General features: G+C 36.9%; 2 protein-coding genes across 5 annotated transcripts; one reads left to right on the top strand and one right to left on the bottom strand.

Moving 5' to 3' along the window:
* Positions 1-8,516: 8,516 nt before the first annotated feature.
* b4galt3 (UDP-Gal:betaGlcNAc beta 1,4- galactosyltransferase, polypeptide 3) lies at positions 8,517-23,209 on the top strand. Of its 4 annotated transcripts, XM_051880223.1 has the most exons (9): positions 8,517-8,591; positions 9,327-9,471; positions 11,315-11,391; positions 12,353-12,829; positions 13,834-14,069; positions 14,260-14,450; positions 17,531-17,653; positions 19,362-19,466; positions 20,478-23,209. In XM_051880223.1, exons 4-9 carry the CDS (start codon positions 12,568-12,570, stop codon positions 20,794-20,796), a joined length of 1,236 nt encoding a protein of 411 aa, XP_051736183.1. In that variant the 5' UTR covers positions 8,517-8,591; positions 9,327-9,471; positions 11,315-11,391; positions 12,353-12,567; the 3' UTR covers positions 20,797-23,209. The 4 variants fall into 4 exon arrangements, with proteins under 4 accessions (XP_051736183.1, XP_051736184.1, XP_051736185.1 ...); XM_051880224.1 differs by lacking the exons at positions 8,517-8,591; positions 9,327-9,471 and adding an exon at positions 10,823-11,088 and having other exon boundaries at positions 13,834-14,039; XM_051880222.1 differs by lacking the exons at positions 8,517-8,591; positions 9,327-9,471 and adding an exon at positions 10,826-11,088.
* On the bottom strand, positions 22,498-25,048 carry cfap126 (cilia and flagella associated protein 126). The gene is made up of 5 exons (XM_051880227.1): positions 24,902-25,048; positions 24,746-24,808; positions 24,233-24,310; positions 23,944-24,126; positions 22,498-23,859 (listed from the first exon to the last, which is right to left on the bottom strand). Exons 1-5 carry the CDS (start codon positions 24,926-24,928, stop codon positions 23,581-23,583), a joined length of 630 nt encoding a protein of 209 aa, XP_051736187.1. The 5' UTR covers positions 24,929-25,048; the 3' UTR covers positions 22,498-23,580.
* Positions 25,049-25,132: the final 84 nt, after the last annotated feature.

Genomic DNA, 25,132 nt, shown 5'->3' on the forward strand with positions numbered 1-25,132 from the left:
AAGAAAGGCACTAGGGCAGCACACGGCTGTGAACTGCGCCCCACACCCAGGAACCAATCGTCCAACTGAGAGTGCTCAGGGCAAGGAGGAGGGTTCCACTCAAGCACGATGCCCGTGGCGGCACAGGAAAGCATGGCCGTCAACTCTGAAACCGACTCAGCAGGAGCGACCACCCCAGCTCAGTTTCGTCTTCATCCATAGAGGACAATAGCCCACTCTCTGATGCAGCTATTGACATCTGGTCCTCGGCCGGAGCCTGAAAGACAACCGGGCTGGGTAATAGCAGAGGGGGCTCTAGCCATCATGTGGAAGGAAAGCTGCCATGGTCATATTCTTGCAATGAGGACATGAAACATCCATGAACGCCGTCTCAGCATCCTTGTGACCCAGACTTGTGAGACAGCAATCGTGGCCGTCAGTCAAGGCCAGGAAATGACCACATCCAGAAACACATGAATGGAAAGGCGTCTTTAAAAAGATGCTCGCTGCCCGTACTTGCTCTTTTGGGGAAAACTGCTCTTTTAGGCTAAAGCACCCAGGGGGGAATCGCTGCACTTATCTGTGCAAAGACTGTGGCGAAACTTTGGTTGACAGTTGAGTTTGGATTTAAAGGTTCTAAGGCTAATTAATGATTGATTTATTATTGTTGTCTACCTGACAGTGTCAAGTCTTATCAAAGACTGTAAATGCTTGGCTACTACTTATGTCAATGTCTTTTATGCAGCAGCAAAAGAACGGACTATTTTATATTTTGCATAGCCTAATGTTTTGTTTGTCATCCTATGAACATCTTATAATGCACGTTTTTGCATTATGTCGCTATTTTAATTTGTGTAGTCCAGTGTCATTCCGTTCTTTATTGTTTGACTTTAAAAGCGGTGTCCTATTCACGAACAAGCCGTTCAATGTATCAGTTGAACCGATTCAAAGAACCGATCTGAATTATTTTTTTTCCACATGGACTGAATCAGAAAAGTTACAAATAAAACTTAGTGGATATATGATTATAACTTGATTTTATTGCAGTTATATGTAACATACGAAACAAAAACAAAAAAAAAGTTGCATTTCTAAAAAGATTCAACAACTTTTTCAGACAATAGATGTAAATTAATTGTTGCATTGTTTAACATGACAAATATTTAGGTTTGAGTTAAACTTTATGGTTTTATTAGCTGAATTGTGGCTGCAACAAACTGAATGTGGAAACATATAAATACAACAGCCTTAAAAATAAAACATAACCGAAAGAAACATGAAAACAATATACTGTATGTGCAATTTTACTGGAACGGCAGAATGTCAGGGATGATGTAACAGCGTAATTACGTGATGCAAAACAAGTTCCGAATTGATTCAGTTCTTTGAAATTAAGTTTGTTAATTAGAATTTCCTTTAATTGTGTTTGAATAATTAAACTTTCCTTTAAAAGTGTGCTCTTTGTACACTCCATAAAACATTAATCGGCAAAATGACGTTCCTTGTAGTATCCTCATACTGATGTTGAATATGTTAACAAAAGCTTGGTTGAATTTTCAGAATTTTCTTTACAAGCCCTTCCCCATCTCTTTCTGTTATCTTTTTTTATTTTTCAGCTTTATTATTTGAACACCCTCAGATGTCATCATCAGAACTCATCCACCATGGGTCACTTAACCTCTGCATTACTGAGGGGGCTTTCTCTCCTGCTGGTCACCCAGAGTGTGTTTGCCATGGTACTGTTGGTATTTTCTTGGATAAGTACCTGGATGATGATGGAGACTGGATGGATGAAATTCGGTACACACATGTAACAGCCCAATACCTACAAAAAAGTCTCTTGGAGCACAATCTGAAACCGAACAGGAAGTCGGTTATTTAAATTATTTTAATTTGTGCAATTTTTGCCATTGCCATACATTGTACTTTAACTAACTCCTACTAGAGCTTTAATCAGATCAACTTCATATTTTGTCAGTCTAATCTAAAGGCCTTTGCAATGTTAAATTGCGAAGATCTAGAGTTTTCGCCACAGGGCGTGTCCGTGGCAGCCTGACAAAGTTCAATGAAACAGTAAATTGTTGTAACTCGGGCATGCAATGTCCGATCTGCCCCAAACTTCACATGTTTTATTACAGTCCTACCCCGAAGACATCTGGATGGCAATATTCAGTTACAGTCATAGCGCCACCAACGGGCAACAGGAAATAATATGTTTTACACTGTGATAAACTCCTCATAGAGATTTAACTAGAATCCCATCATATATGGTCAGTCTAATCTTAAGGCCTTAGCGACATTAAATTGCAAAGATCTTGAGTTTTCGTCGAAGGGCGTGTCCGTGGCGGCCTGACAAAGTCTAATGTTTCACCATGTAAGAGGAAGCTGTTGTAACTCAGGCATACAGTGTCCGATCTGCCCCAAACTTCACATGTGTGATAAGAGTTCTGGTCTAAAGACATCTATATGCCAATATTCAGTTAGTCATAGCGCCACCAGCTGGCAACAGGAAATGGCATGCTTTACACTGTAATTCACTCCCAGAAACACATTTCAATATGCCACGAAGTACCAAACATACTAGAAACACGTTAAATCATGCAACAAGTGCTAATGTTTCATTATAAACGTAACTGCATTTTGGATTTCATTCAGCTTTATTTTATTTTTTTATTGGTTTGTTTTAAATAATTGTTTATAGTTTCTTGGTATCCTAGGGTGCAGCCTGTATGGCAATATGACAAATAAACCAATTCATCACAGACTTCGTATTTTAAAATAATTATTTCTGGGCATTAGTTTTACCTCGTCATTTAGAAATTTTTTTGACTGTGTTTCATTATGAATTTAACTATTTCAGATTTCAGTTAGCTTTTTTTTTTTTTAAGTTGGTCGTCGTTTTTTTTTTTTTCGTTTTTTTTCCGGCAACCTAGGGTGTGGCCTGTGTCCCACCCACCACGGCCTTACAGGACACACCCTAGTCCTATCTCCAAGTGCTGACTTGGGGTGAACTGATAGCTTTAACAGGCCCTTAACAGGTGGTTAAGGGTTTTCTGGATGCAGTCTACAACAGACTGTGCTTTCGACACGTAGCTGGTCAGTCCCGCCCAGAGTGCTGCACCAGAGCTAGGAACCAATACGACAAAACGGCCAATTCACTACAGTTTTTGTATTTTAAAATAATTATATGTGGGCATTAGGTTTGCTACGTCATTTAGAAATGTTTTTGACTGTTTCATTATGAATTTAACTATTTCAGATTTCATTTTGGGTATTTTTTGTTGTTTTTTTTAAGTTCGTCGTCGTTTTTTTTTTTTTTTTTTTTTTCGGCAACCTAGGGTGTGGCCTGTGTCCCACCCACCACGGCCTTACAGGACACACCCTAGTCCTATCTCCAAGTGCTGACTTGGGGTGAACTGATAGCTTTAACAGGCCCTTAACAGGTGGTTAAGGGTTTTCTGGATGCAGTCTACAACAGACTGAGCTTTCGGCACGTAGCTGGTCAGTCCCGCCCAGAGTGCTGCACCCGAGCTAGGAACCAATACGACAAAAAGGCCAATTCATCACAGATTTCGTATTTTAAAATAATTATATCTGGGCATTCGTTTTGCTACGTCATTTAGAAATGTTTTTGACTGTTTCATTATGAATTTAACTACTTCAGATTTCATTTTGGTTTTTTTTTGTTTTGTTTTTTTTGAAGTTCGTCGTCGTCGTTTTTTTTTTTTTTTGGCAACCTAGGGTGTGGCCTGTGTCCCACCCACCACCTTACAGGACACACCCTAGTCCTATCTCCAAGTGCTGACTTGGGGTGAACTGATAGCTTTGACAGGCCCTTAACAGGTGGTTAAGGGTTTTCTGGATGCAGTCTACCACAGACTGCGCTTTCGGCACGTAGCTGGTCAGTCCCGCCCAGAGTGCTGCACCAGAGCTAGGAACCAATACGATAAAAGGCCAATTCACTACAGATTTCGTATTTTAAAATAATTATATCTGGGCATTAGTTTTGCTACGTCATTTAGAAATGTTTTTGATTGTGTTTCATTATGAATCGAACTACTTCAGATGTCATATTTGTTTTTTTTGTTTTGTTTTTTAAGTTCGTTGTCGTCGTTTTTTTTTTTTTTTTTGGCAACCTAGGGTGTGGCCTGTGTCCCACCCACCACCTTACAGGACACACCCTAGTCCTATCTCCAAGTGCTGACTTGGGGTGAACTGATAGCTTTGACAGGCCCTTAACAGGCGGTTAAGGGTTTTCTGGATGCAGTCTACAACAGACTGAGCTTTCGGCATGTAGCTGGTCAGTCCCGCCCAGAGTGCTGCACCAGAGCTAGGAACCAATACGACAAAAAGGCCAATTCATCACAGACTTCGTATTTTTAAAATAATTATATGTGGGCATTAGTTTTGCTACGTCATTTAGAAATGTTTTTGACTGTGTTTCATTATGAATTTAACTATTTCAGATTTCATTTTGGGTATTTTTTGTTGTTTTTTAAGTTCGTCGTCGTTTTTTTTTTTTTTTTTGGCAACCTAGGGTGTGGCCTGTGTCCCACCCACCACCTTACAGGACACACCCTAGTCCTATCTCCAAGGGCTGACTTGGGGTGAACTGATAGCTTTGACAGGCCCTTAACAGGCGGTTAAGGGTTTTCTGGATGCAGTCTACAACAGACTGAGCTTTCGGCACGTAGCTGGTCAGTCCCGCCCAGAGTGCTGCACCAGAGCTAGGAACCAATACGACAAAAAGGCCAATTCACTACAGATTTCGTATTTTAAAATAATTATATCTGGGCATTAGTTTTGCTACGTCATTTAGAAATGTTTTTGACTGTGTTTCATTATGAATCGAACTACTTCAGATTTCATATTTGGGTTTTTTTTTTTTTTTGAAGTTCGTCGTCGTCGTTTTTTTTTTTTTTTTGGCCACCTAGGGTGTGGCCTGTGTCCCACCCACCACCTTACAGGACACACCCTAGTCCTATCTCCAAGTGCTGACTTGGGGTGAACTGATAGCTTTGACAGGCCCTTAACAGGAGGTTAAAGGTTTTCTGGATGCAGTCTACCACAGACTGCGCTTTCGGCATGTAGCTGGTCAGTCCCGCCCAGAGTGCTGCACCAGAGCTAGGAACCAATACGACAAAAGGCCAATTCACTACAGATTTCGTATTTTAAAATAATTATATCTGGGCATTAGTTTTGCTACGTCATTTAGAAATGTTTTTGACTGTGTTTCATTATGAATTTAACTATTTCAGATTTAATTTTGTTGATTTTTGTTGTTTTTTTAAAGTTCGTTGTCGTCGTCGTTTTTTTTTTTTTTTTTTTTGGCAACCTAGGGTGTGGCCTGTGTCCCACCCACCACCTTACAGGACACACCCTAGTCCTATCTCCAAGTGCTGACTTGGGGTGAACTGATAGCTTTGACAGGCCCTTAACAGGCGGTTAAGGGTTTTCTGGATGCAGTCTACAACAGACTGAGCTTTCGGCACGTAGCTGGTCAGTCCCGCCCAGAGTGCTGCACCAGAGCTAGGAACCAATACGATAAAAGGCCAATTCACTACAGATTTCGTATTTTAAAATAATTATATCTGGGCATTAGTTTTGCTACGTCATTTAGAAATGTTTTTGATTGTGTTTCATTATGAATCGAACTACTTCAGATGTCATATTTGTTTTTTTTGTTTTTTTTTTTTAAGTTCGTTGTCGTCGTTTTTTTTTTTTTTTTTTGGCAACCTAGGGTGTGGCCTGTGTCCCACCCACCACCTTACAGGACACACCCTAGTCCTATCTCCAAGTGCTGACTTGGGGTGAACTGATAGCTTTGACAGGCCCTTAACAGGTGGTTAAGGGTTTTCTGGATGCAGTCTACCACAGACTGAGCTTTCGGCATGTAGCTGGTCAGTCCCGCCCAGAGTGCTGCACCAGAGCTAGGAACCAATACGACAAAAAGGCCAATTCATCACAGACTTCGTATTTTTAAAATAATTATATGTGGGCATTAGTTTTGCTACGTCATTTAGAAATGTTTTTGACTGTTTCATTATGAATTTAACTATTTCAGATTTCATTTTGGGTATTTTTTGTTGTTTTTTAAGTTCGTCGTCGTTTTTTTTTTTTTTTTTGGCAACCTAGGGTGTGGCCTGTGTCCCACCCACCACCTTACAGGACACACCCTAGTCCTATCTCCAAGGGCTGACTTGGGGTGAACTGATAGCTTTGACAGGCCCTTAACAGGCGGTTAAGGGTTTTCTGGATGCAGTCTACAACAGACTGAGCTTTCGGCATGTAGCTGGTCAGTCCCGCCCAGAGTGCTGCACCAGAGCTAGGAACCAATACGACAAAAAGGCCAATTCACTACAGATTTCGTATTTTAAAATAATTATATGTGGGCATTAGTTTTGCTACGTCATTTAGAAATGTTTTTGACTGTGTTTCATTACGAAATTAACTATTTCAGATTTAATTTTGTTGATTTGATAAAATAATTATATCTGGGCATTAGTTTAGTCACCCGCAATGTGTTTGTCATTTTGGTCAATAGCTGCATTTACACAGACAACTTTTGTTTCAATTGTAATAAAATCATTCCACTTGATGAATCCGAACCTAGTATTTACATGAACGCTAAATAAAGTGATCGGGTTGATGTTCACATTCAAATCAGAATTGAGCTTTTGACATGCGCACACCACACGATTAAACAGAGTTCCCCCTGTTGGCGAATACTAATCTTTTTTCTATCATTGCTTCTTTTCTTTGTTTTAAAAAGCAGACTTAACATTTATCTATTTCATGTCACTTTACAGACAATGAGTGGAAGGAGAATTTTAGATTGACACAACAGTCATTAATGACATTATATTCAACAACTACAGCATGTTCCGTGCATCAGGCGTCATAACACCATTTCTACGACATTGCACATGTGCAGAACTTTCCAGTTTCGTTTTTCAATCCGATCAAGTGTTTACATGTCCTATTGGATGGATTAGAAAAAGTTTCCCTTACAATTTGGATGAAATTTAAATTGGATTTGGCTAATCAATTCCGATTGATGTAGTTATGCTAGTCCAGTTACAAACTGATTATTCGGGTCCATGTAAATGCAGCTAACTTGTTCAAATTATTTGATTGTGTTTCCATTATTTAAATGTGTTTTTCAAAAGTAAAGGTACACTATGTAACTTAACTTTTTACATTTAAAACACTAATTTCATAACATTATTCTTGCAAATGTAATCGCAGTGTATCTAAATAATAATATTATAATAAAAGTAATAATAATAAATAGTAATTTCTGTCAGTAATGCACATTGATTTCACTCATTTACCAATTCCAGCATAATGCCAACAAAGGATTATTATATTTAAATAAAGAAATACGTATTAAAGTAATTTGAAAGTGTTCCACAGTATTTTTGAACAAAAAAATTTACATAGTGTACCTTTAACTATTACTTAACTGACAACTCACATTGCGTACCTTTAACTATAACTTATCTGACAACTTATTTGTCAAATCTTACTAGTTGGTGACTCTTCTGGCATCCGTTGTCTCATGCCTGCTTGTCTTGTTTTTGTAGAGATATTATTTCGCACTTTCCACTTGCATCCACTTGAATAAAATCAAAAATATATGCACAAAACTCAAGTTATAAGCGCCTGTGAAAGTGATCCATATGTACACGACGCCGAGAAACCGTCTCCGAAGCGAACAACAGTGAGACGTTCTAAGCGTCTTGTTTATAAAGGCTTTCTGCTGTGACGTCACATGGAAACAGGCCCCGCCCACAACTGACGACAGAAAGCATTAGCTCCTCCCCTGAGTGCGCTGGCTGTATACTACAGTTCGTCGCGTTTATCTCCTCGCTAGAGCATATTTGGGTAAGAAATTGGTACTAAAGTTATTTAAACAAGAGCAGTAAGCGATTTTCTGTTTTGGATTCTCGTTAACAGAATAGACAGCAGCGTGCTACCTATCAGGGCTGCGTTTCCCCAAAAAGGCATCTTCTCTACTACCAATTTAGCTCAAAATGCTTTTGAGAAACGCAGCCAAGGATGTGCTACCAACAGTATATTTGCATTTTTTCTGTGTGTGCTCGGAAAACTATATATTAGACGTTTAAACTGATATGGTTTTAAAACGCATGCAAATAATACAAACTTTCATAAATGACAATGTCACGTGAGCGTGACCGCGATAGAGATGATAATCAAAAACAAACATGTTTTTGGCGGAGTAAGGAATCTTCCAGCTTCGTACATTACAAAAATATGAATGTAATAGTAGATATATTAAGCAACAACCTTGAACGGACTTATGTATATCTGCTGAAGTAAACTTTCAATTTATTTTGTAAAACTATTGTATTACATTTTTCAAATGTATTTTAAACAGCGTCCCGCTGTGGTACTCTTTAGGAAGACTTCAAGCCTTTCTAATAAAATTAACAAATTTACAAAACTAATTTTGAACATAAATTTATGATAGAAGTGTACTTTGTTTTTCAGGTCTGGGGTGACTGTGTAGCAAAGACAGCTGAGCATTATCCACTTTTATTGAGGGACACATGCCTGGGTCTTTGGGTCAGAAGTCGCAGTTCATCAAGGTTTGTACCTTAATGTTGGTCACATGACCAGCTCTGCCATGCATTTGTTACTCATAATAAAAAATAATATTTTTCATTCTTTGAACTATTTCTTATCCCAAGATTTTGAACACAAACTAGTTTGAAATAGAAATCTTTTCTAACATTATACATTTATTTACTGTCATTTTTGATCAATTTAATGCATCTTTGCTGAATAAAAATATACATTTCTTTGGCATATAAATAAAAAATCTTTATAAATATCTATAAAAAATCTTTCTAAACCCAAACTTGTATAATGTATATGTATATGTATAATGTAAGTGTTTATTAAGTTCATGCCTGACAACCAGTTCTCAACTTTCAGGCATTAGCCTACAATTAGTTTTTTTTTTTCAATAGGAAGCTGATTTTAAAGGGTTAGTTCACTCAAAAATGAAAATTCTGTCATTAATTACTCACCCTCATGTCGTTCCACACCCGTAAGACCTTTGTTCATCTTCAGAACACAAATTAAGATTTTTTTGATGAAATCCGAGAGATAAATTCTCGTCCATAGACAGCAATTTAACTGACACTTTCAAGGCCTAGAAAGGTACTAAAGACTTCATTAAAACAGTCGATGTGACTGCAGTGGTTCAACCTTAATTTTATGAAGCGACGAGAATACTTTTTGTGTGCAAAAACAAAACAAAAATAATGACTTCATTCAACAATATCTTCTCTTCTGTGTCATTCATTGTTTACGTTCAGCTCATCCAGGCTCCTGTGTCAGCATCACACACATGTGATTTTTATCACACCTGATCAGCTTTGGCCAATACTGAGCCGGCATTCGGACGTAAGCACAGAAGCCTCACTGTGGCCCTTCAATAAAACTGGACTGCTTAGTAGAAAGGTGACATTTTTTTTTAAATCGGCACAGAGTCAAATACTGCCTTGCTTTAGTAGGAAACTAAAACTCATGTAATAAATGGTTCACAAGTGTTCACTTTACATCAATGTTCACTTTCACAGGTTATTAATGTTTGTAACTCATGAATAAATGGTTCACAAGTGTCCACTTTACATTAAAGTACACAGGTATCTAATAATGGAATTAAATTTTTCATTATTAATTTCTTACCAAGTTATGGTTGTGCTCTTATGTTTTTATTTTCAAAATAAAGTTTGAATTTCATCTTGATAACAAGAAATCAGTTTTATACACTGCTGTGAATAGGCATCATGACCTTTTTGCAGAGTATCATGGGTAAGACAGTAACTTCTGGTAAGCAACATAGTAAGAAAAGTGGCAGTCATTAGATATTATTGGGAAAACCATGAATAAATACAACACCCTTCGGTCTCACTATAATAGTATGTTTTTGTTGCACCATGAAATGAATCAGGAATCTAGATTTGAGTTAAATAAGTGTGAATAAATACATTTTTTAAGCATTTATAAAATGTGAGTTAAAAGCAACTCTATTTGGCAGGTATTGTGTTAAGGTCGCCCATTTTATTCATGCAGTTATAACTTCTTATCAACGATTTATAATGCAATTGTGAATGACTTATTAGTCATGAACAAGCACCTTTATAAATACTTTACAAAGTGTTACCAAAGTTTGATGTTACTCATGAACTGTTTGAAGCCATTAACATTGAGTAGAACAACACTGACTCTTCTTCCTGTAAAAAGCTATGTGCAAGTTGGGGAAGGCTATTCTGTGCTAAGTTACAATTTTTGCCCAAGACTATATAATTAAAACCTGCACTATCTGCAGCCACACTTGACAATTTGACTACTTATATTTAAATTTAAGGATTTTTTGGCCAACATGACTCTGAAAGTATAATTTACGAAACATCCTGATTATTCATAATTATTAGATGATTTTGTAAGTTCAAATATTTGAAAGAACTATTCTTTTGGAAATTGTCGAACAATTTTTGTAGATAACAGTTTGAGCAGAATCACCCCAGCTATACTATTATGAAAACATTTTTGTAATCATAGATTGAATCTGTTTTGTTGAGGACGGAAACAATTTCACAGACGCCATAATTCACATGACAAAATCACATTATAACCACTTACATATAATCCACATGATTACACATAGTTTCCCTTTTTCATCAAATTAATTTCGCTTTCCCGTCATCACAAGATCATCTGTCGTATGAAAACGGCCTCTAGTATTAAACCTGTAGTGTTTTCTCACTAGTAGGCAGCACTCTGATTTTAACACAGGTATCTTAGGGCTTTTATTGTAACAGCGTCAAAGAATGCCCGTTGGTAGCGCGTCACCGCATCAAACATGTCTGTCAGCGGGTCTCTGCTATAAGCGTCGGACGCGCTCAGGACGCGTTTCAAAACAACGACACAACGCGCTTAATGCGACTGCGGGTATTATACACGGTTTCGTGCGGCAGAGAGGAATGATTATTCACAATAGATGGATTAATATTAAATAAAGGCCTAGTTATCGACTGCCGCTGGAGCCTCATTTGAAGCGTCGCTGTGATCCCGGTGAGTCAGAGGAAACGCTTGACCTGAAGTGGTGAAATTATCCGTCATATTGACAATTATTTTGCAGTAATTGCTCGTTGGTTTGCGCTTCTTCTTCTTTTGTCATTGCTGCATGCATGGTTGCTTAATAAATACATTTCAGTATTATCGTAATGCAAAAGACGAGCTTGTTTATAAATAAGCAGGAGATCTTGTTAATCAGTCCAGAACTGTCTGTCTCTTCAAGGTGCACAATGCTCTGTGATGGACAAGAGGAGGAGGACAGTGGTCCGTCAACCCTGTGTTTATGACCAGTCAGCCCAGGTACTCAAATTGAACACCACTCTGATATCCATTGATAAAAGGCTCATTCCTGTTATGCAGCACACTTTCATGTCCACATGTCCTGGCATATTAAAATAGCCTAATGTACTCACAGTTTTTAAATATGGCGATGATGTTAGTTATTTGTTGACAAAATCAAAACTAAGTGATTATGTTTTTATTAAGTGTTTGTTGCCATTTTTGCAATGTCAGTGTGCCATGCATTTCTAAATAGTAGATTTAAAAAAAAGAAAAAAAGAAAAGAAATTTATTTAGAAATATTACAGGGATTTTTCATAAAAATGTTTTAAACTAAGCAGGTTTTCTTGTAAATATTGCTTGTAAATAATTGGTAATTATTTCAGTTTTTTCATGAGCCTTTAGTTTAACTTTTCATAACTAATAAAAGCCACTGCCTTAATGACATCATCCTCCAGGAATGATTATTAACAACAGTACAAACATAAGCAAATATTATAGTACAAACATGAGCAAATATTATGGATTTAAAGAATTCTGTGATGTTTTGTGGTTTTAGAATGTTCATCTTACTTTAAAACATTCTTTTAGGTTATGTAAAGTTACAGAAATTGCTATATTACAATGAAAATTTCAAAAGATTGTTAAACATATCAAAAATACCTTCAGATTGACAACCCCATGTAAAGAAATGTATTAAAATTTATTAAAAAAAATATTATTATTTAGGATTTTTTTCTTTTGCATTGTGTAAATAATCAAGTGAGCATAATTCTGAAAGTCTGATTTTTGTATTCATAGAAATGCTTCCAAAAATGACAATATTATTATAACAGGAATGACCCAAAAACTGCATGTTTTTTGCTGATTTCATGTGAGATCTGGCATTGATCCAGGGCACACTGGCGCTTTAAAGTTCTCTTTTCTAGTTAGATGTGATGGATCTGTCACTATTGATTTTTGTTTTCCTCTGTTTTTCCAGTGACTCCCACTCATGCCATAGATGTCCTTTCCTTAGCTCACTGAGCTTACTTTATTTTCTCCTTGTCACCCCTGTTATCCTTCCTCTCTTCCCTCTCTCATGCATCTTGCTTCACCCTCACTCCATCTCTCTGCTCTTATCTCTCCCTTGTCCACCCCTTTTGACTTTCCTGTCCTCCCTTCCTCTGTCACTCCTGCTCCATTTTGGATGTCATAATGGTGTGCTGCGGTCGAGCGCTGGACTCCCCCTGCACTCTGGCTCTGTTGGTGGGCTTCCAGTTTGCGTTTGTCCTGTACTTCTCTCTGGGAGGCTTTCGTGGCCTAGTGTCTGTTTTGGTTCATTCCACCGAGCCTGAGATTGACTACTCTCGACCGCATGACGTCTACACCAACCTCACCTCTCTGCTGCTCCACCATCCAGGACCCAGTGGACCAGAACAGCAGCTCAGGGACTGTACACTGCCCTCTCCACTGCTGGGTAGATATAAATCCACACTGAAGTGATTAAGACATTGATCAATAATTGGATGTGTTCATTCACTTTGTCTCATTGCGGTTTTTAGTGTGTTAAACACACTTTTTTTAGTTGAACCAAAAATTATGATTCTGTCATCATTTATTTACACTTTATCTTTCCAAACTTGTGACTTTCTTTCTCCTGTGGATCACAAAAAAAGATATTTTGAAGAATGTACTGAATGTACTAAATTCCATGTCCTCTGGAATTAAAGTTCTGGATGATGCCAGTTATTTTCATTTATGGTTGACAATCAAAAATACCTTTTTACAGTTGTGTATAAAAAAAATAAAATCTAAAACGCTACAAGTGAATTTAGCCATCACAACATTATAATGTACAGTATGGGAAACGGATATTCATTTTGAGATATGTTAATGTTTATGAAGGACTAAAAATGCCTAAAAATAAAATTAAATAATTATCAATTCAATAAACAGTTTTAAATATGCCTTCATATATGCCATTAAATATGATTCATTAATGTAATATTTTATTTAACTACATTTTAAAACATGAATTAAATACATTTTTTAAAAAATATTTCTATTATATTGCCCATTTAAAAATTTTAAACAATTTTAATTTTTATGTTTGAATTATTACATTTTACTTTTTAACTGTCACTCACGTTCTCAGTGTTTTAAAGATTAAGCAAGCATTAGATGGCAGCAAAGGTAATCTTAAAACGAGCATGAACAATTAAATATTCAATATCAACCAATGCAATAAATTAAAAACATTTCTCTGATATTGTGCAATAATTGATATGGTCCAATATAATGTGCATCCCTAGTCAGAAATTTCAACAAAAAGGAAGTGAGTCATACAGGTTTGGAACGACATAACGTTAATTCAATAATGACATCATTTACATTTTTAGGGAAACTATTTCTTTAATTTGATGTTGTAGAACAGATTTTATACAACAAGTGCATGTGTGCTCTCCCCCTGCTGTCTGCCAGTGGGTCCTGTTTCTGTCCACCTCTCCACACCCCCCTCCCTAGAGGAGATAAAAGAGAAGAACCCCTTGGTGACCTTAGGGGGTCATTACCGCCCACCAGACTGTGAGCCACGGCACCACACAGCCATCGTGGTCCCCTACCGGAACCGCCAGACCCACCTCCGCGCCCTCCTCTACCATCTGCACCCCTTTTTGCAGCGCCAGCAGGTCCACTACGGCATTTACATTGTGCACCAGGTCTCTTGTTTGTCGTTACGCTGACTTGTCACATCTATTGTATGGAAAAAGTCCTAGCAGTAATTAAAGGAAGTAGCTGTGACAAAGGGTAAACATACCTCATAGCTTATTGTCAGGCTATATTAGTGTTTTATTCTTGCCGAAGAATGCATTTGTGTACAGTTGATTTCCTCATAGTCTGTGTTATCAGTCAGGGAACTCCACGTTTAACCGAGCAAAGTTGCTGAATGTTGGAGTGCGAGAGGCGCTGAAAGAGGAGGACTGGAGCTGTATTTTCCTGCATGACGTCGACCTGCTACCTGAGAATGACCACAATACCTACACCTGCCACCCCCAGTATCCTACACACCTCTCTGTGGCTATGGACAAGTTCAGATACAGGTACCCACTATGACTGGATTTTTGTGTTTTCACGAACCATTTCTCTAATTTTATCATTTCCCTAATTTTATATTTGTTGGGTAGTTGAACAGTGTCTAAGTTAGATACCAATATACACTACTGTTCAAAAGTTTGGGGTTGTTAAGATTTTTTTTGTTTTTGTTTTTGAAAGAAGTCACTTATACTCACCAAGACTGCATTTCTTTGATCAAAAATACAGTAAAAAAAACAGTAATATTGTAAAGTATTATTACAGTATTACAAAATAACCTTTCTATTTAAAAATGTAAAAACTAATTTATTCCTGTGATGGCAAAGCTGTATTTTCAGCATCATTAATCCAGTCTTCAGTGTCACATGATCCTTTAGAAAATCATTCTGATATGCTGATTTGCTGCTCAAGAAACATTTCTGATTAACTTCAAACTTTTGAATGGTAGTGTAAATTAAGTAAATAAATTATATTTAAAAAAATACTAAAAATGATTTTCAGTTAAAATCACGCAATTTCAGAATAAAAAGAAACAAATACAAGGACAACAATTTTTAAATAGCACCACAGAGGCAGAATGAGGATCTAAAAGTCAAGGCAGCAAGCATCAGACCAACTTCAAAAGTGAGTAAAGACATTTGGAGACATTTTTTAAGCAAAATAGTTGAAAGCCCATAAATACAATCATGCGAAATAATTGCTTATTACTTTTGGTGTCAATATATCAAATCTTTCCAGAGATTTCCAGCATCAAATGCAGTTTGGCGGCATGCCATCACATTCGTTGATGATGTGAAAACATTTGAAAACGGTTTCATCTATCGACACGAAATCCATAACAATTTGCCAGCATGGGCTGAAGATGATCTGATTCGAATTTGGTAAAAATCGGACAAACATTATTGGTAACAAAATAGCCTAGATCATGTTTGTCATAATACACACCAAGTTTGATCAGAATATGCTGAAGCGTTACGGAGATATAGCCTCACATTTTGGCATGCTGTTCATCAGAATGGTTTGATGAATTGACTTGAATTTCATGTCTTTTTTTTTTGTCAGCATGGTCTGAGGATGATCTGAAATCAATTTTCGTGAAAATTGGAGCAATGGTCTAGGGGTGTTCAAAAAAAAAAAAGTTTTTTAAAGAAAATCTAAATGGTGGACGGGAAGTTTGGCCGACTATAGCAAAATTAGTATCTATGTTCTTGTCATGACCAAAGAAATCTATTAAGAATAGCTTCATTACAATAGGCAAAATTAATCAAAAGCTATTAGCACTGTTTGCATTAGCATTTCATTACAATTCTTGACTGCAAGGTGGTGCAGCCCTGAAAATTTGAGTACCTTCAGGGCTTGGTGCCGATGACACTTAACAGATTTCGTAATGATACGCCAGTGTATTCGTAAAATACATCTTTTTATGACAAAATTCAAAATCACAAATTTTGGGAAAATCGTTCAACTTGGCATTTTACGTCAAATGTAAAGCAATTAGTTTGTGATTTGTGATTTTTTTGGCCAAACTGTTCAGAAGTTTTAAAAATAGACATTTTTCATTTCTCCTGACCATTAGTTGGCACTGTGCTGAAACTGTGCAGGTAACCTCAGGTCATGGTTGTTATAACACACACCAAATTGGCTCAGAATACGCTAAAGCATTGTGGAGATATAGCCTCATGTCCATTTTGGCATGCTCTTTGTCAAATTCGTTTGCATGGTATTCAAAGATGGTTTGACTAATCAACTTGAATTCCATGTTTTTGTGTCGGCATTGGTCTGAAGATGATCTGGTTCGGTTTCCATGAAAATCAGACAAACGGTCAAGGAGGAGTTCGAAAATGTATGTTTTTCAGAAAATTCAAAATGGCAGAAAAAATTTCATGATGAACAATTATGAGATAGAGGGGGAAAAAAATTGTTCTAGTCCTTACGGTTTAAAAGTTATTAGCATAAACATTAGTGCAACTTTGGACAGTTGGTGGCGCTAGAGGGTTTGGGTTAGAGACTCCAAAATTGTTGTGGTTAATGTTCAGACTGTCCTCTATCTGTGTGCCAAATTTCACAACAATTTCAAACAACTATTTTTACATTTTGTAGAATACAATAGGCTAAATCTAAGAGAACTTCTAGAAACAAAAAGTTCATTCTCTTCACGCATGGTAAAACAGACTATGTAGTTCATTCATTATTAGTGCTGACACAGGTGTATGCAGTAACTCATGGGTCTGGTCCTCTAAATTGACATCCAGGTCTGCACATTTCGGGTCACCGAGTCTGCTTTTCTGTACTCTGCAGCCACAATGTCCACCTAGATATAAACATTCACTAAGAATGGAGAGATCGCAGAGAAAACAACCCATATATTCAGTCCACCAAGGCTGAGGACAGCATCAGGACCTCTCTGTGATGAATCCACTGAAGGCTGTAAAGCATTCAGACATGACTCAGAGAGTTAGTCCTTGGGTAGAAATACAGATAGATTAGGAAGAAAGATGCATAGCAGCAGCTCATCTAGCTATCACTCAAAAATTAAATGAAATTAAATTATTACATTTGTTCAGCAGTGAGTGACACATTAAATTGATCATAAGTGAAAGTATGTTTGCTTTTATAATCCTTTTTTTTCTGATTTTTACAAAGAACACACGGAAATGCAATGAAATCACATTCATAGTTAGACAGATTATATATAGTTTTTCCTTTACATTTGGCAGCAGTTTAAAATGAGTCATGGAAAAGTTTTAAAAGATTACACCTTGCGCTTATTGCATTGTGGGTTATTTTACTTAGCCCAGTTGTATACTGCACATTTTGCCAAATTCAGCAGGTCATATGATTATTCAGTGCATGGTAAGGTAGTATGGTATTCTACAAAGTAGTTCAGAACAGTGAGTTATTACAACACCAGCTTCATCAGCATTCTTTGTTACCAAGGTCCAGGTTTTCCATCCACCCATAATGCAGATGTACAGACTAACATTAAACTGCAGGGGAAGCCGTGACACTTCAGATGGAATGATTGATGAAGAGACAGATGACCTTATTCCTCTGTGCCTCACCAAATCATGCTCTGACTCCACCGCAGGCTTCCATACTCTCAGTACTTCGGAGGGGTGTCTGCTGTAACTCCGGAGCAGTACCTTAAAATGAACGGCTTTCCGAACCAGTATTGGGGCTGGGGAGGGGAGGACGATGACATCGCAGCTCGGTGAGGATGGCAGAATACAGTTTATGATGCATTTGCATGAGTTATTTCAGCATAAAACAGTCTGAAATGTAGTACAGATCAAAGAAACTGGCACGTCTACATCCTATTAAGCATTTGTGTTGCACATCTCTCCATTATCATTTTGTTTTCAGTTCACATTCTCATTGGTCTCTTGTCATTATTCTCATTTTCACTGCATCCGTCTATCCCTCATGCCCTCCCCCGCATAGCCACAGGAGGGACCAGTAAGTACATGCATGAATCACCAGTTTGGACTCAAGGCTTCCAACTATTTAGATGACAGTATTACTTCAGTGATTATTGCCTTTGATTCAATTATAAATTCAAGTAATGTTGTTTCTTTGACAGTGAGAAACTTAAAAGTCTGAAGTTGTTGAAGCCTTGAAACCAGAATGAGTCAGATGTAGTGGATAGTGTTGAGGATTTGGAACATGTTCTTTATAGTTTTAAACCCTAACGATTCTTTCCATCAACAATTCTTTCAGAACTTTTGAGGAAGGTGTATTTGTAAAAGGAAATCCAATTCCAATTTTACAACTTTTTAGAGGTGACATAAATGCAAGACAATAATTGGCCTGAACTATATATTAAATAACAGTTTTAAACAGTATTAAAAAAATAATGTTTAGCTTCGTGTCGTCATATGAACAGCCAGTCAGTACCCACTGATTTAAGTCTTGTTGATTCACAAAAAAAAAAGACTATATATTTTAGCTTCAAAACAGCGAAATTCAGCAAAAGGCGATGACTTTGGGATACTAATAATGTTGTATCTACAATAACCTTGAAATTGAATGATTAAATGTAAAAATCAACCATCCACACACAAAAACTCCTCTAATTTATGAGTTGCATAAAATTAGGCTACATATTTTGGCTTCAAAACAGTGAAGTTCAGCAAAAGGTGATGACTTTGGGGCATTAATAATTTTGTATCTACAATAACCTTGAAACTGAATTATCAAATGTAAAAATATTTTGGAAGTTGCATTCAAACTCCATTTGGCTCAAAAATCCCTTTGAATGGGTATGACACCTCTGCTTGCTGCTGAACGTCTTTGACATGGCAGCACCTGAGTCTATAAGTGTTTTTTATGTTCTTTGTTGTTTAATATGCGTACACGGTTTGATTTACCATGAGCAATTTTTTAGGGTACAGATCAAATCTAGTTCTCGACAAAAAAGTATTTTTAGTGGAGATAATCCAGGAGCCGGCTCTGTGTTTTGGGAAAACTGACGTTACGTGTTGTTGGAGATCATTTTGAAGGGCATATCAGCTCATGGTGATTTGCAAACCTGACTGTCGCATAATTAACCGTCAGTTAGTATCCTTGCCTGACTCAGATGACTCAGATGGCTGCTCCAGAGGCAAGAACCCAAAGTTTTAAGTATTTAAAAGCTGGATTAGACTCTCCAACTTTAGATGAACCTTTTGGGGATTTTGAGTTGTGTTTAGAACCTTTTTACATAAGAATTCTCAACAACAGTAGTTTTCTAGTTAGTTCAAATCCATCTGGCCCACCTAGCGGACTCTGCTGGAAATGGTTTTCCTGCTGTGCTTTGTGCTGCTCTCTCTTTTGTCTCTGTCCTTTTGATAATTTATACCATCCTTCTTCTAGATGTTTTTTTTTTTTTTTTCTTATATACTGTATTACTATTTGTACTTGCCCTGTGGTTTTGCCTTTAGAGTCCGTCTCTCTGGGATGAAGATAATGCGTCCCCCTTTGGCCATTGGTCATTATAAGATGATCAAACATAAAGGAGATCGGGGTAATGAGCAGAACCCGAGAAGGTGATGTCACATGGCAAATTATATTATATGAGCAATATCACACGAGTAGCCATGCGATATGGCTGTATATCAGGCCGAGTGCCGTAGGTAATCACAGCGTGCTGATATACAGCCATATCGCACGGCCATGAGTGTGATATTACGTTTATACACCAGTTCGACGGCACGAGTGTGTAAATAAATAAGAAACAACAACGGATTGTCTTTAAAAACCCTCTTTAGTGAGGAACTACTTCCTTCCGCCACGGATTAAAATCTCAAGTTGACAGTTTAACAGTTGAGCCCAAGCCTCTGTTAATAATTCTAAAACGTCACTTTAGAACTAATAACGAAGAATTGAGTTGCTTCATTGAAACTCATTGTTATATATAGGGTAGAGTATTATGAGAGAGAGATCGACTAAGCAAGTGCATTACCTGCATCTAGCTAATATTCTTCAGGTCAATCTTATACTCATAATCACAAAATCAGTTTGAATGTCCACTGAGGAAAGCGATATCTTTGTCCTTTTAACATTTAAGACATTCCCATGACAGCGCTAGTCAATGCATTTGCCAGTTGTGTCTCGTAAAATATTTAAAGTAAAAACAACGTCCTTGTTTCAGTCTATTTCAATATAAAAAATACTCAAAAACTACATTCCGTTACAAAATAACAGTAGTATCTATACAAATATGGTGAGTTTGCTCATCCGCCATGACACTCACAGTGAGAAGGCTGACAGCGGAGTGATTCAAATGGTGAAACGATTCCCGTGGTGATACTGGTAGAATATCGCATGGCTGGAAAGACCTCAACCAATCAAATTCGAGAACCAGAATGAACTGCTGTATAAATTATATATTATATTATATTATATTACACATGTTCTGTAGTATAATATAATAATAATAATAATATGTTGTTGTTATAGATAGATTGATTGATTGATTGATTGATTGATTTGCTATTTTATCCATTTGTTCAGTCTGTTTATTGAGTCAGCTCCTCTTCATGAATTGATTCTCATAGGTTTGATTTGCTGAAGCGCACAAGGCTGAACTGGCGCTCAGATGGACTGAACTCACTGACATATGAGCTCCTGTCCAAAGAGTTGGAGCCATTGTACACCAATTTGTCTGTCAACATTGGGGATGATCCACACCATCCCACTTTGAAGGCTCCTCCCCGGAAGTCACATCCTCAACCTGCTCCAACTAACAAGACAAAAACTGAAAAAGTGGGTGTGGCCATCACTAATTCCACGAAAGTAGAGCCCACCCACTTGAAAGCCAGTAATGAAAGTTCAAGTGTTGTTAAAAAAGCTCCTGTGAACCAAGAAGTAGGATGATATTGACAATCGAGTTTCCACAGATGCTTCACAGGGTGAGTTATTAACAGACAATGGAGGGAATACCAGTTTGCGCTTTGTTTTATATCGTGAAGCATTGCTACTTGGCAAATAAGTTCATTCCACTGAAAGTTGACTGAAACTGTTCAGCCATCTCTGAATGTTGCTCAGCTGCTGATATGGTGACATTTGCACAAGTCTGGAATCATTTGCTGAAGATCTCGTTTTGCTGTAGGAGTCGTATCAGAATGGGCTAAGTTGTAAACGCTCTCGAAAGTGACCTATCGACGTACCTGTGCAAGTCCCGTGTGTTTTTGAGCCGACCTGCTGCCAGCTGCTGCTCTTCATCCCACTGTGTGGGTCTGTTTTTCTGTGCCTTTTCTTACCCTTGAACCAGTCTCTTATCAACATGCCATGACTCAGCCAAAAGCATTATTACTGCACACCACTGTTATTAATACTAGAGTTGAGTGATCATTCCACATGTTTATCTGTTTTTCTCTTCTTTTAATATCTAATCAGCACACACTGCTTTGTGATCTAGTGCTTGAGCAGACGTGTATCACTGTGGTCTATTTTTGGTCTAACTGTACAAACTTAGAAAGGTGTGATCTTTGATAGTGAGCACTGGTTTATTTTCTCTTTTAGCTGCTCAGATACCTATTAATAGTTTTATGATACAGTGTAAAAGAGTTTAATTATTTTAGGTATTGTGTGGTGCCTTTGTTGGATTCCATTTTGGTTGTAGACAATCATTGGGATAAGCATATAAAGTGACAAAAAATATTTACAATCTTTACAGACTTCTATTATTTGAATTTGGGAATATGTTTCTGTTAAATTGAATAGATTTGATGGTTTAGGTTGAAGGCGTGAATTTAGTGTACGATGTTAGTTGACATTTTAAGATTTTATAAACCGTAAACAGGTAATGGGTACTTTTATGGTTAGTAATATAGCAGCAAGAATAAATTTTATTTGTTAGTCAAAAATATTGGTTGTATCACCATCATGGCACTTTTTCAGTATATAAATGAAACTGCACTCTGCATTAAATACAATTCTTGAGTATAAGCTACATTTGAAGAACAATGATATCAGCGGCAGACATTTTCTTTTGAAGTTCTTTTGAAAATAAAATTGCATTGCACATTATATTAGCAGATCCACTGACATTTTTTCCCAACTACATGCTATTAGGAAAGATTAAATAATTTTCTGTAAAAGATAGTCTGAAGGTGCTCATGTGACATATCTTGCTGTATGTACAACATATTTCAAACCTAGATATACATTTCAAAGAGTCTGTTTAAAGATCAGTATATGTATTCTGATTTTGATACACAATTATTAGTATGACCAACTGATAACATTTGCCTTTGTATTAAAACTACAAAAAGTGTAGCTTTTTGTAAATAAATGCATGTGGCAGGTAAATATATTTCATCCTAGCATATTTGCAAGACCCTTGTATACCATATATATAATTATTAAAGTATATAGTTTTCTATCAGATATTTGGAATTAGTGTTAAACTACTTTGATGCCTAATAGTCTCTAGCTTGAGAACACTATTAGATCTGATATTAACAGTTTAGATGTGACCTACTCATGTCATTCTTGGTCAGACAATTTGTTGATTTGAATGTGTATTTTTTGGCTATGAAGACTGTTTGCTTTTTATATATATATATATATATAATATATATATATATATATATATATATATATATATATATATATATATATAAATTATGGATCCTCTGAAGCTCTGCATTTCCATCTGTGTGAGTTACATTGAAGTTTGCCACTGATATTACTACTGAAGAGTTATCTTGTAAATAAACACATCGACAACATTGTAACATTGTGAGTTGACCATGCAGCTGTTTTATTGAACGTTTATCAACGGAGAGTGGAAAAATGTTTTAACAAGAGTCCTGGGCCTTCACCTAAGGACCTGTGACTGACTTAGAGGGATTCATAAAGGGGTAATTGATCCAAAAATGTAAATTCTGTCATCATTTACTGACCCTCATGTTGTTCCAAACCTGTATGACTGACTGACTATTATTGTGAATAATGTTGGTAACCAGACAATTTTGGTGACCATTGACAAAATTGAAAATACCTTCTTATGTTCCACAGAAAAAAGAAAGTCATAGAGGTTTGGAATGACATGAGGATGGGTAAACAATGACAGAATTTTAATTTTTGGTTGAACCATCCCTGTAAGTTCAACTTTGGTTTCCCAGGCTTTCAGTGTCTGCTACCAAAATCACTCATTTGCTTTCAGGCACCACAAAAATTAACCGATGACTAGTGAATCAAGCTGATTTTGTGTTGTATGGGCCCTACAGGTTTGTCAGTGCATTATTGAGCAAATAAAGAAAAAATATTAACAAATCTCTAATGATGTTTTTATCTTTTTTAAGAATATTATTAAAATACAGATATTAAGGTACTCTGTTATATTTTCTGGTGATACTTGACCCTGCACTCAGGCAGCATTTCATCTAAGCAGATTCCATTACAAAAGCCATTTAGTAAAACTAATCAGCTTTAGCTTCATTGAAACAATTCAGTTAATGTGTTCTCACACACACACACACACACACACACACGCATTGTGCACAAACGGAGAGCACAGTTATAAATCAACAGAAACACAAAAATAATATCTGTAAAGTAAGTGTTTTTCAAAGAAGTGTTACACTTATATAATGCCATTTCGTGGAAGAACTTTTATAACTGCCCATGCAGGGGATCTGATTAAAATTGGTGTTATTTCTGCTGAGATGCTGGTCTGCTGTTCTGGGTTGGTGGTCTCACCTCAGCTTGGCTTTCCTGAGTGGCTGGTCTGGATGGAGACTGTTGGCTGTGGTGACTTCCTGGTCTAGATTGGACTTGGTTTTCATCAAGGTTTACTGGGTTAGACTGGGCTTGTTGGCTTGTTGGTCTAGACTTATCTTGGCTATTCTGTGATTTGGGCCTCTCATTTTGGTCTAGGTCACTCGCAGGTATTTTTGACTCTTCGGCAGGCTGTTCCACATTTATGTTTTCCTGTAAAGATATTGTTTTTGTCAGAATTCATAAACAATGTCATTTTTATAACAACATCATAAGTAGGCAATATTAAATACCCACCAACACATTGTGAGAGGATCTGCTGATAGCCTCATGAGCCTGATTTGTGGCAAATTTAATCCTTCCCCAGGTCCGGAGGCGATCCTGTCCCTCTTGTGAGCGGGCAGTGGGGTTTATGGAAGCAGGGGGGATTTGGCGAGGTAAATCCCATGTGCCTTGGAATGCTGGCCATGCACTTCCACTCTAATAATGAAATTATTTATAAATAGAAAAATGTATGTTGCAAAAATTCATAAGCTTGATTATTACATTTAAATTCCATGCAACTCATGTAAATCATCAAACAAACCTTTTTTCTCACACCAGGTAGAAGATGGCCACGGTCTGTGGCTATAAATGTAGTGTGGCCTTCTGCTGCTGATGGTCTCTTGAGTAACAAAAAAGAAGTAAACAGACCAAACACAAGCATTTGTAATATGAACAAAATTCCCTCCATTTTGTGTAACTGCTTCATTTAAAGAAAAAACGACTTTTGAAGCCAATAATTAATTTTGCTTTTTAAATAAGTGAAGACATTTATAATGTTGATGCATTCTGTTTGATTGACGTGCATGTTTTAGCATTTAAAGTTTAATGACAGTGGCATTGTTAATTGTTTTGCCTAATGGAAATGCTCAGTAACAGTAAAATGTACCCTGCACTACAAAACGTTTGGGGTCAGTAAGGTTTTCTGAAAGAAATCAATACTTATCAAGGATGCATTAAATTAATCAAAAGTGGCAGTTAAGACATTTATAATGTTACGAAAGATTTCTGTGTCGAAAAAAAGAAGAAGATCAAATTCCTTGCCCAATGACGTTACCTCCTTGAAATGTTTTGGGACGGTCCAATTCTGGAGCTTTTGCGACCTAAAGGCGCTTTCATACTGCAGAAATAATAATAAACATGTTATATGTCAAGGTGATTCAATACCATAATCAGAAAACAAAATAACGTAGAATAATGACAATTTAAAGACCTGGTTTGCAGAGTAACTAGTCGACATCTTTCCGCACGGATGTGTTGGCAGTGGTCTCCTAGCAACCTCTTAAAATGTCAGTTTAAACCAGTTCCCTTTTTTGTGCTCTTTGACTGTTTAAGACAGTTTCTTGTGAAAGTGGCTATTTTTAAGTGTCAAAATCATCTTTTATATTTTTATATAATAGTTTAAAATAGAAATAAATATTTATTTTTCGTTCAGAGCACAGTT

Source organism: Ctenopharyngodon idella, chromosome 22 (genome assembly GCF_019924925.1).
Source record: "Ctenopharyngodon idella isolate HZGC_01 chromosome 22, HZGC01, whole genome shotgun sequence".
Classification (NCBI taxonomy): Eukaryota; Metazoa; Chordata; class Actinopteri; order Cypriniformes; family Xenocyprididae; genus Ctenopharyngodon; species Ctenopharyngodon idella.

Excerpts from the sequence above, each read along its gene's own strand:
- cfap126 (XM_051880227.1), bottom strand. The coding sequence starts at position 24,928 with ATGTCGACTAGTTACTCTGCAAACCAG. Across the intron at positions 24,311-24,745 it reads TCCCAAAACATTTCAAGGAG|AGACCATCAGCAGCAGAAGG; the intron begins GTAACGTCATTG and ends TTGTTACTCAAG. Across the intron at positions 23,860-23,943 it reads GATCCTCTCACAATGTGTTG|GAAAACATAAATGTGGAACA; the intron begins GTGGGTATTTAA and ends ATATCTTTACAG.
- b4galt3 (XM_051880223.1), top strand. The coding sequence starts at position 12,568 with ATGGTGTGCTGCGGTCGAGCGCTGGACTCCCCCTGCACTCTGGCTCTG. Across the intron at positions 12,830-13,833 it reads ACTGCCCTCTCCACTGCTGG|TGGGTCCTGTTTCTGTCCAC; the intron begins GTAGATATAAAT and ends GCTGTCTGCCAG. Across the intron at positions 19,467-20,477 it reads AATGAGCAGAACCCGAGAAG|GTTTGATTTGCTGAAGCGCA; the intron begins GTGATGTCACAT and ends TGATTCTCATAG.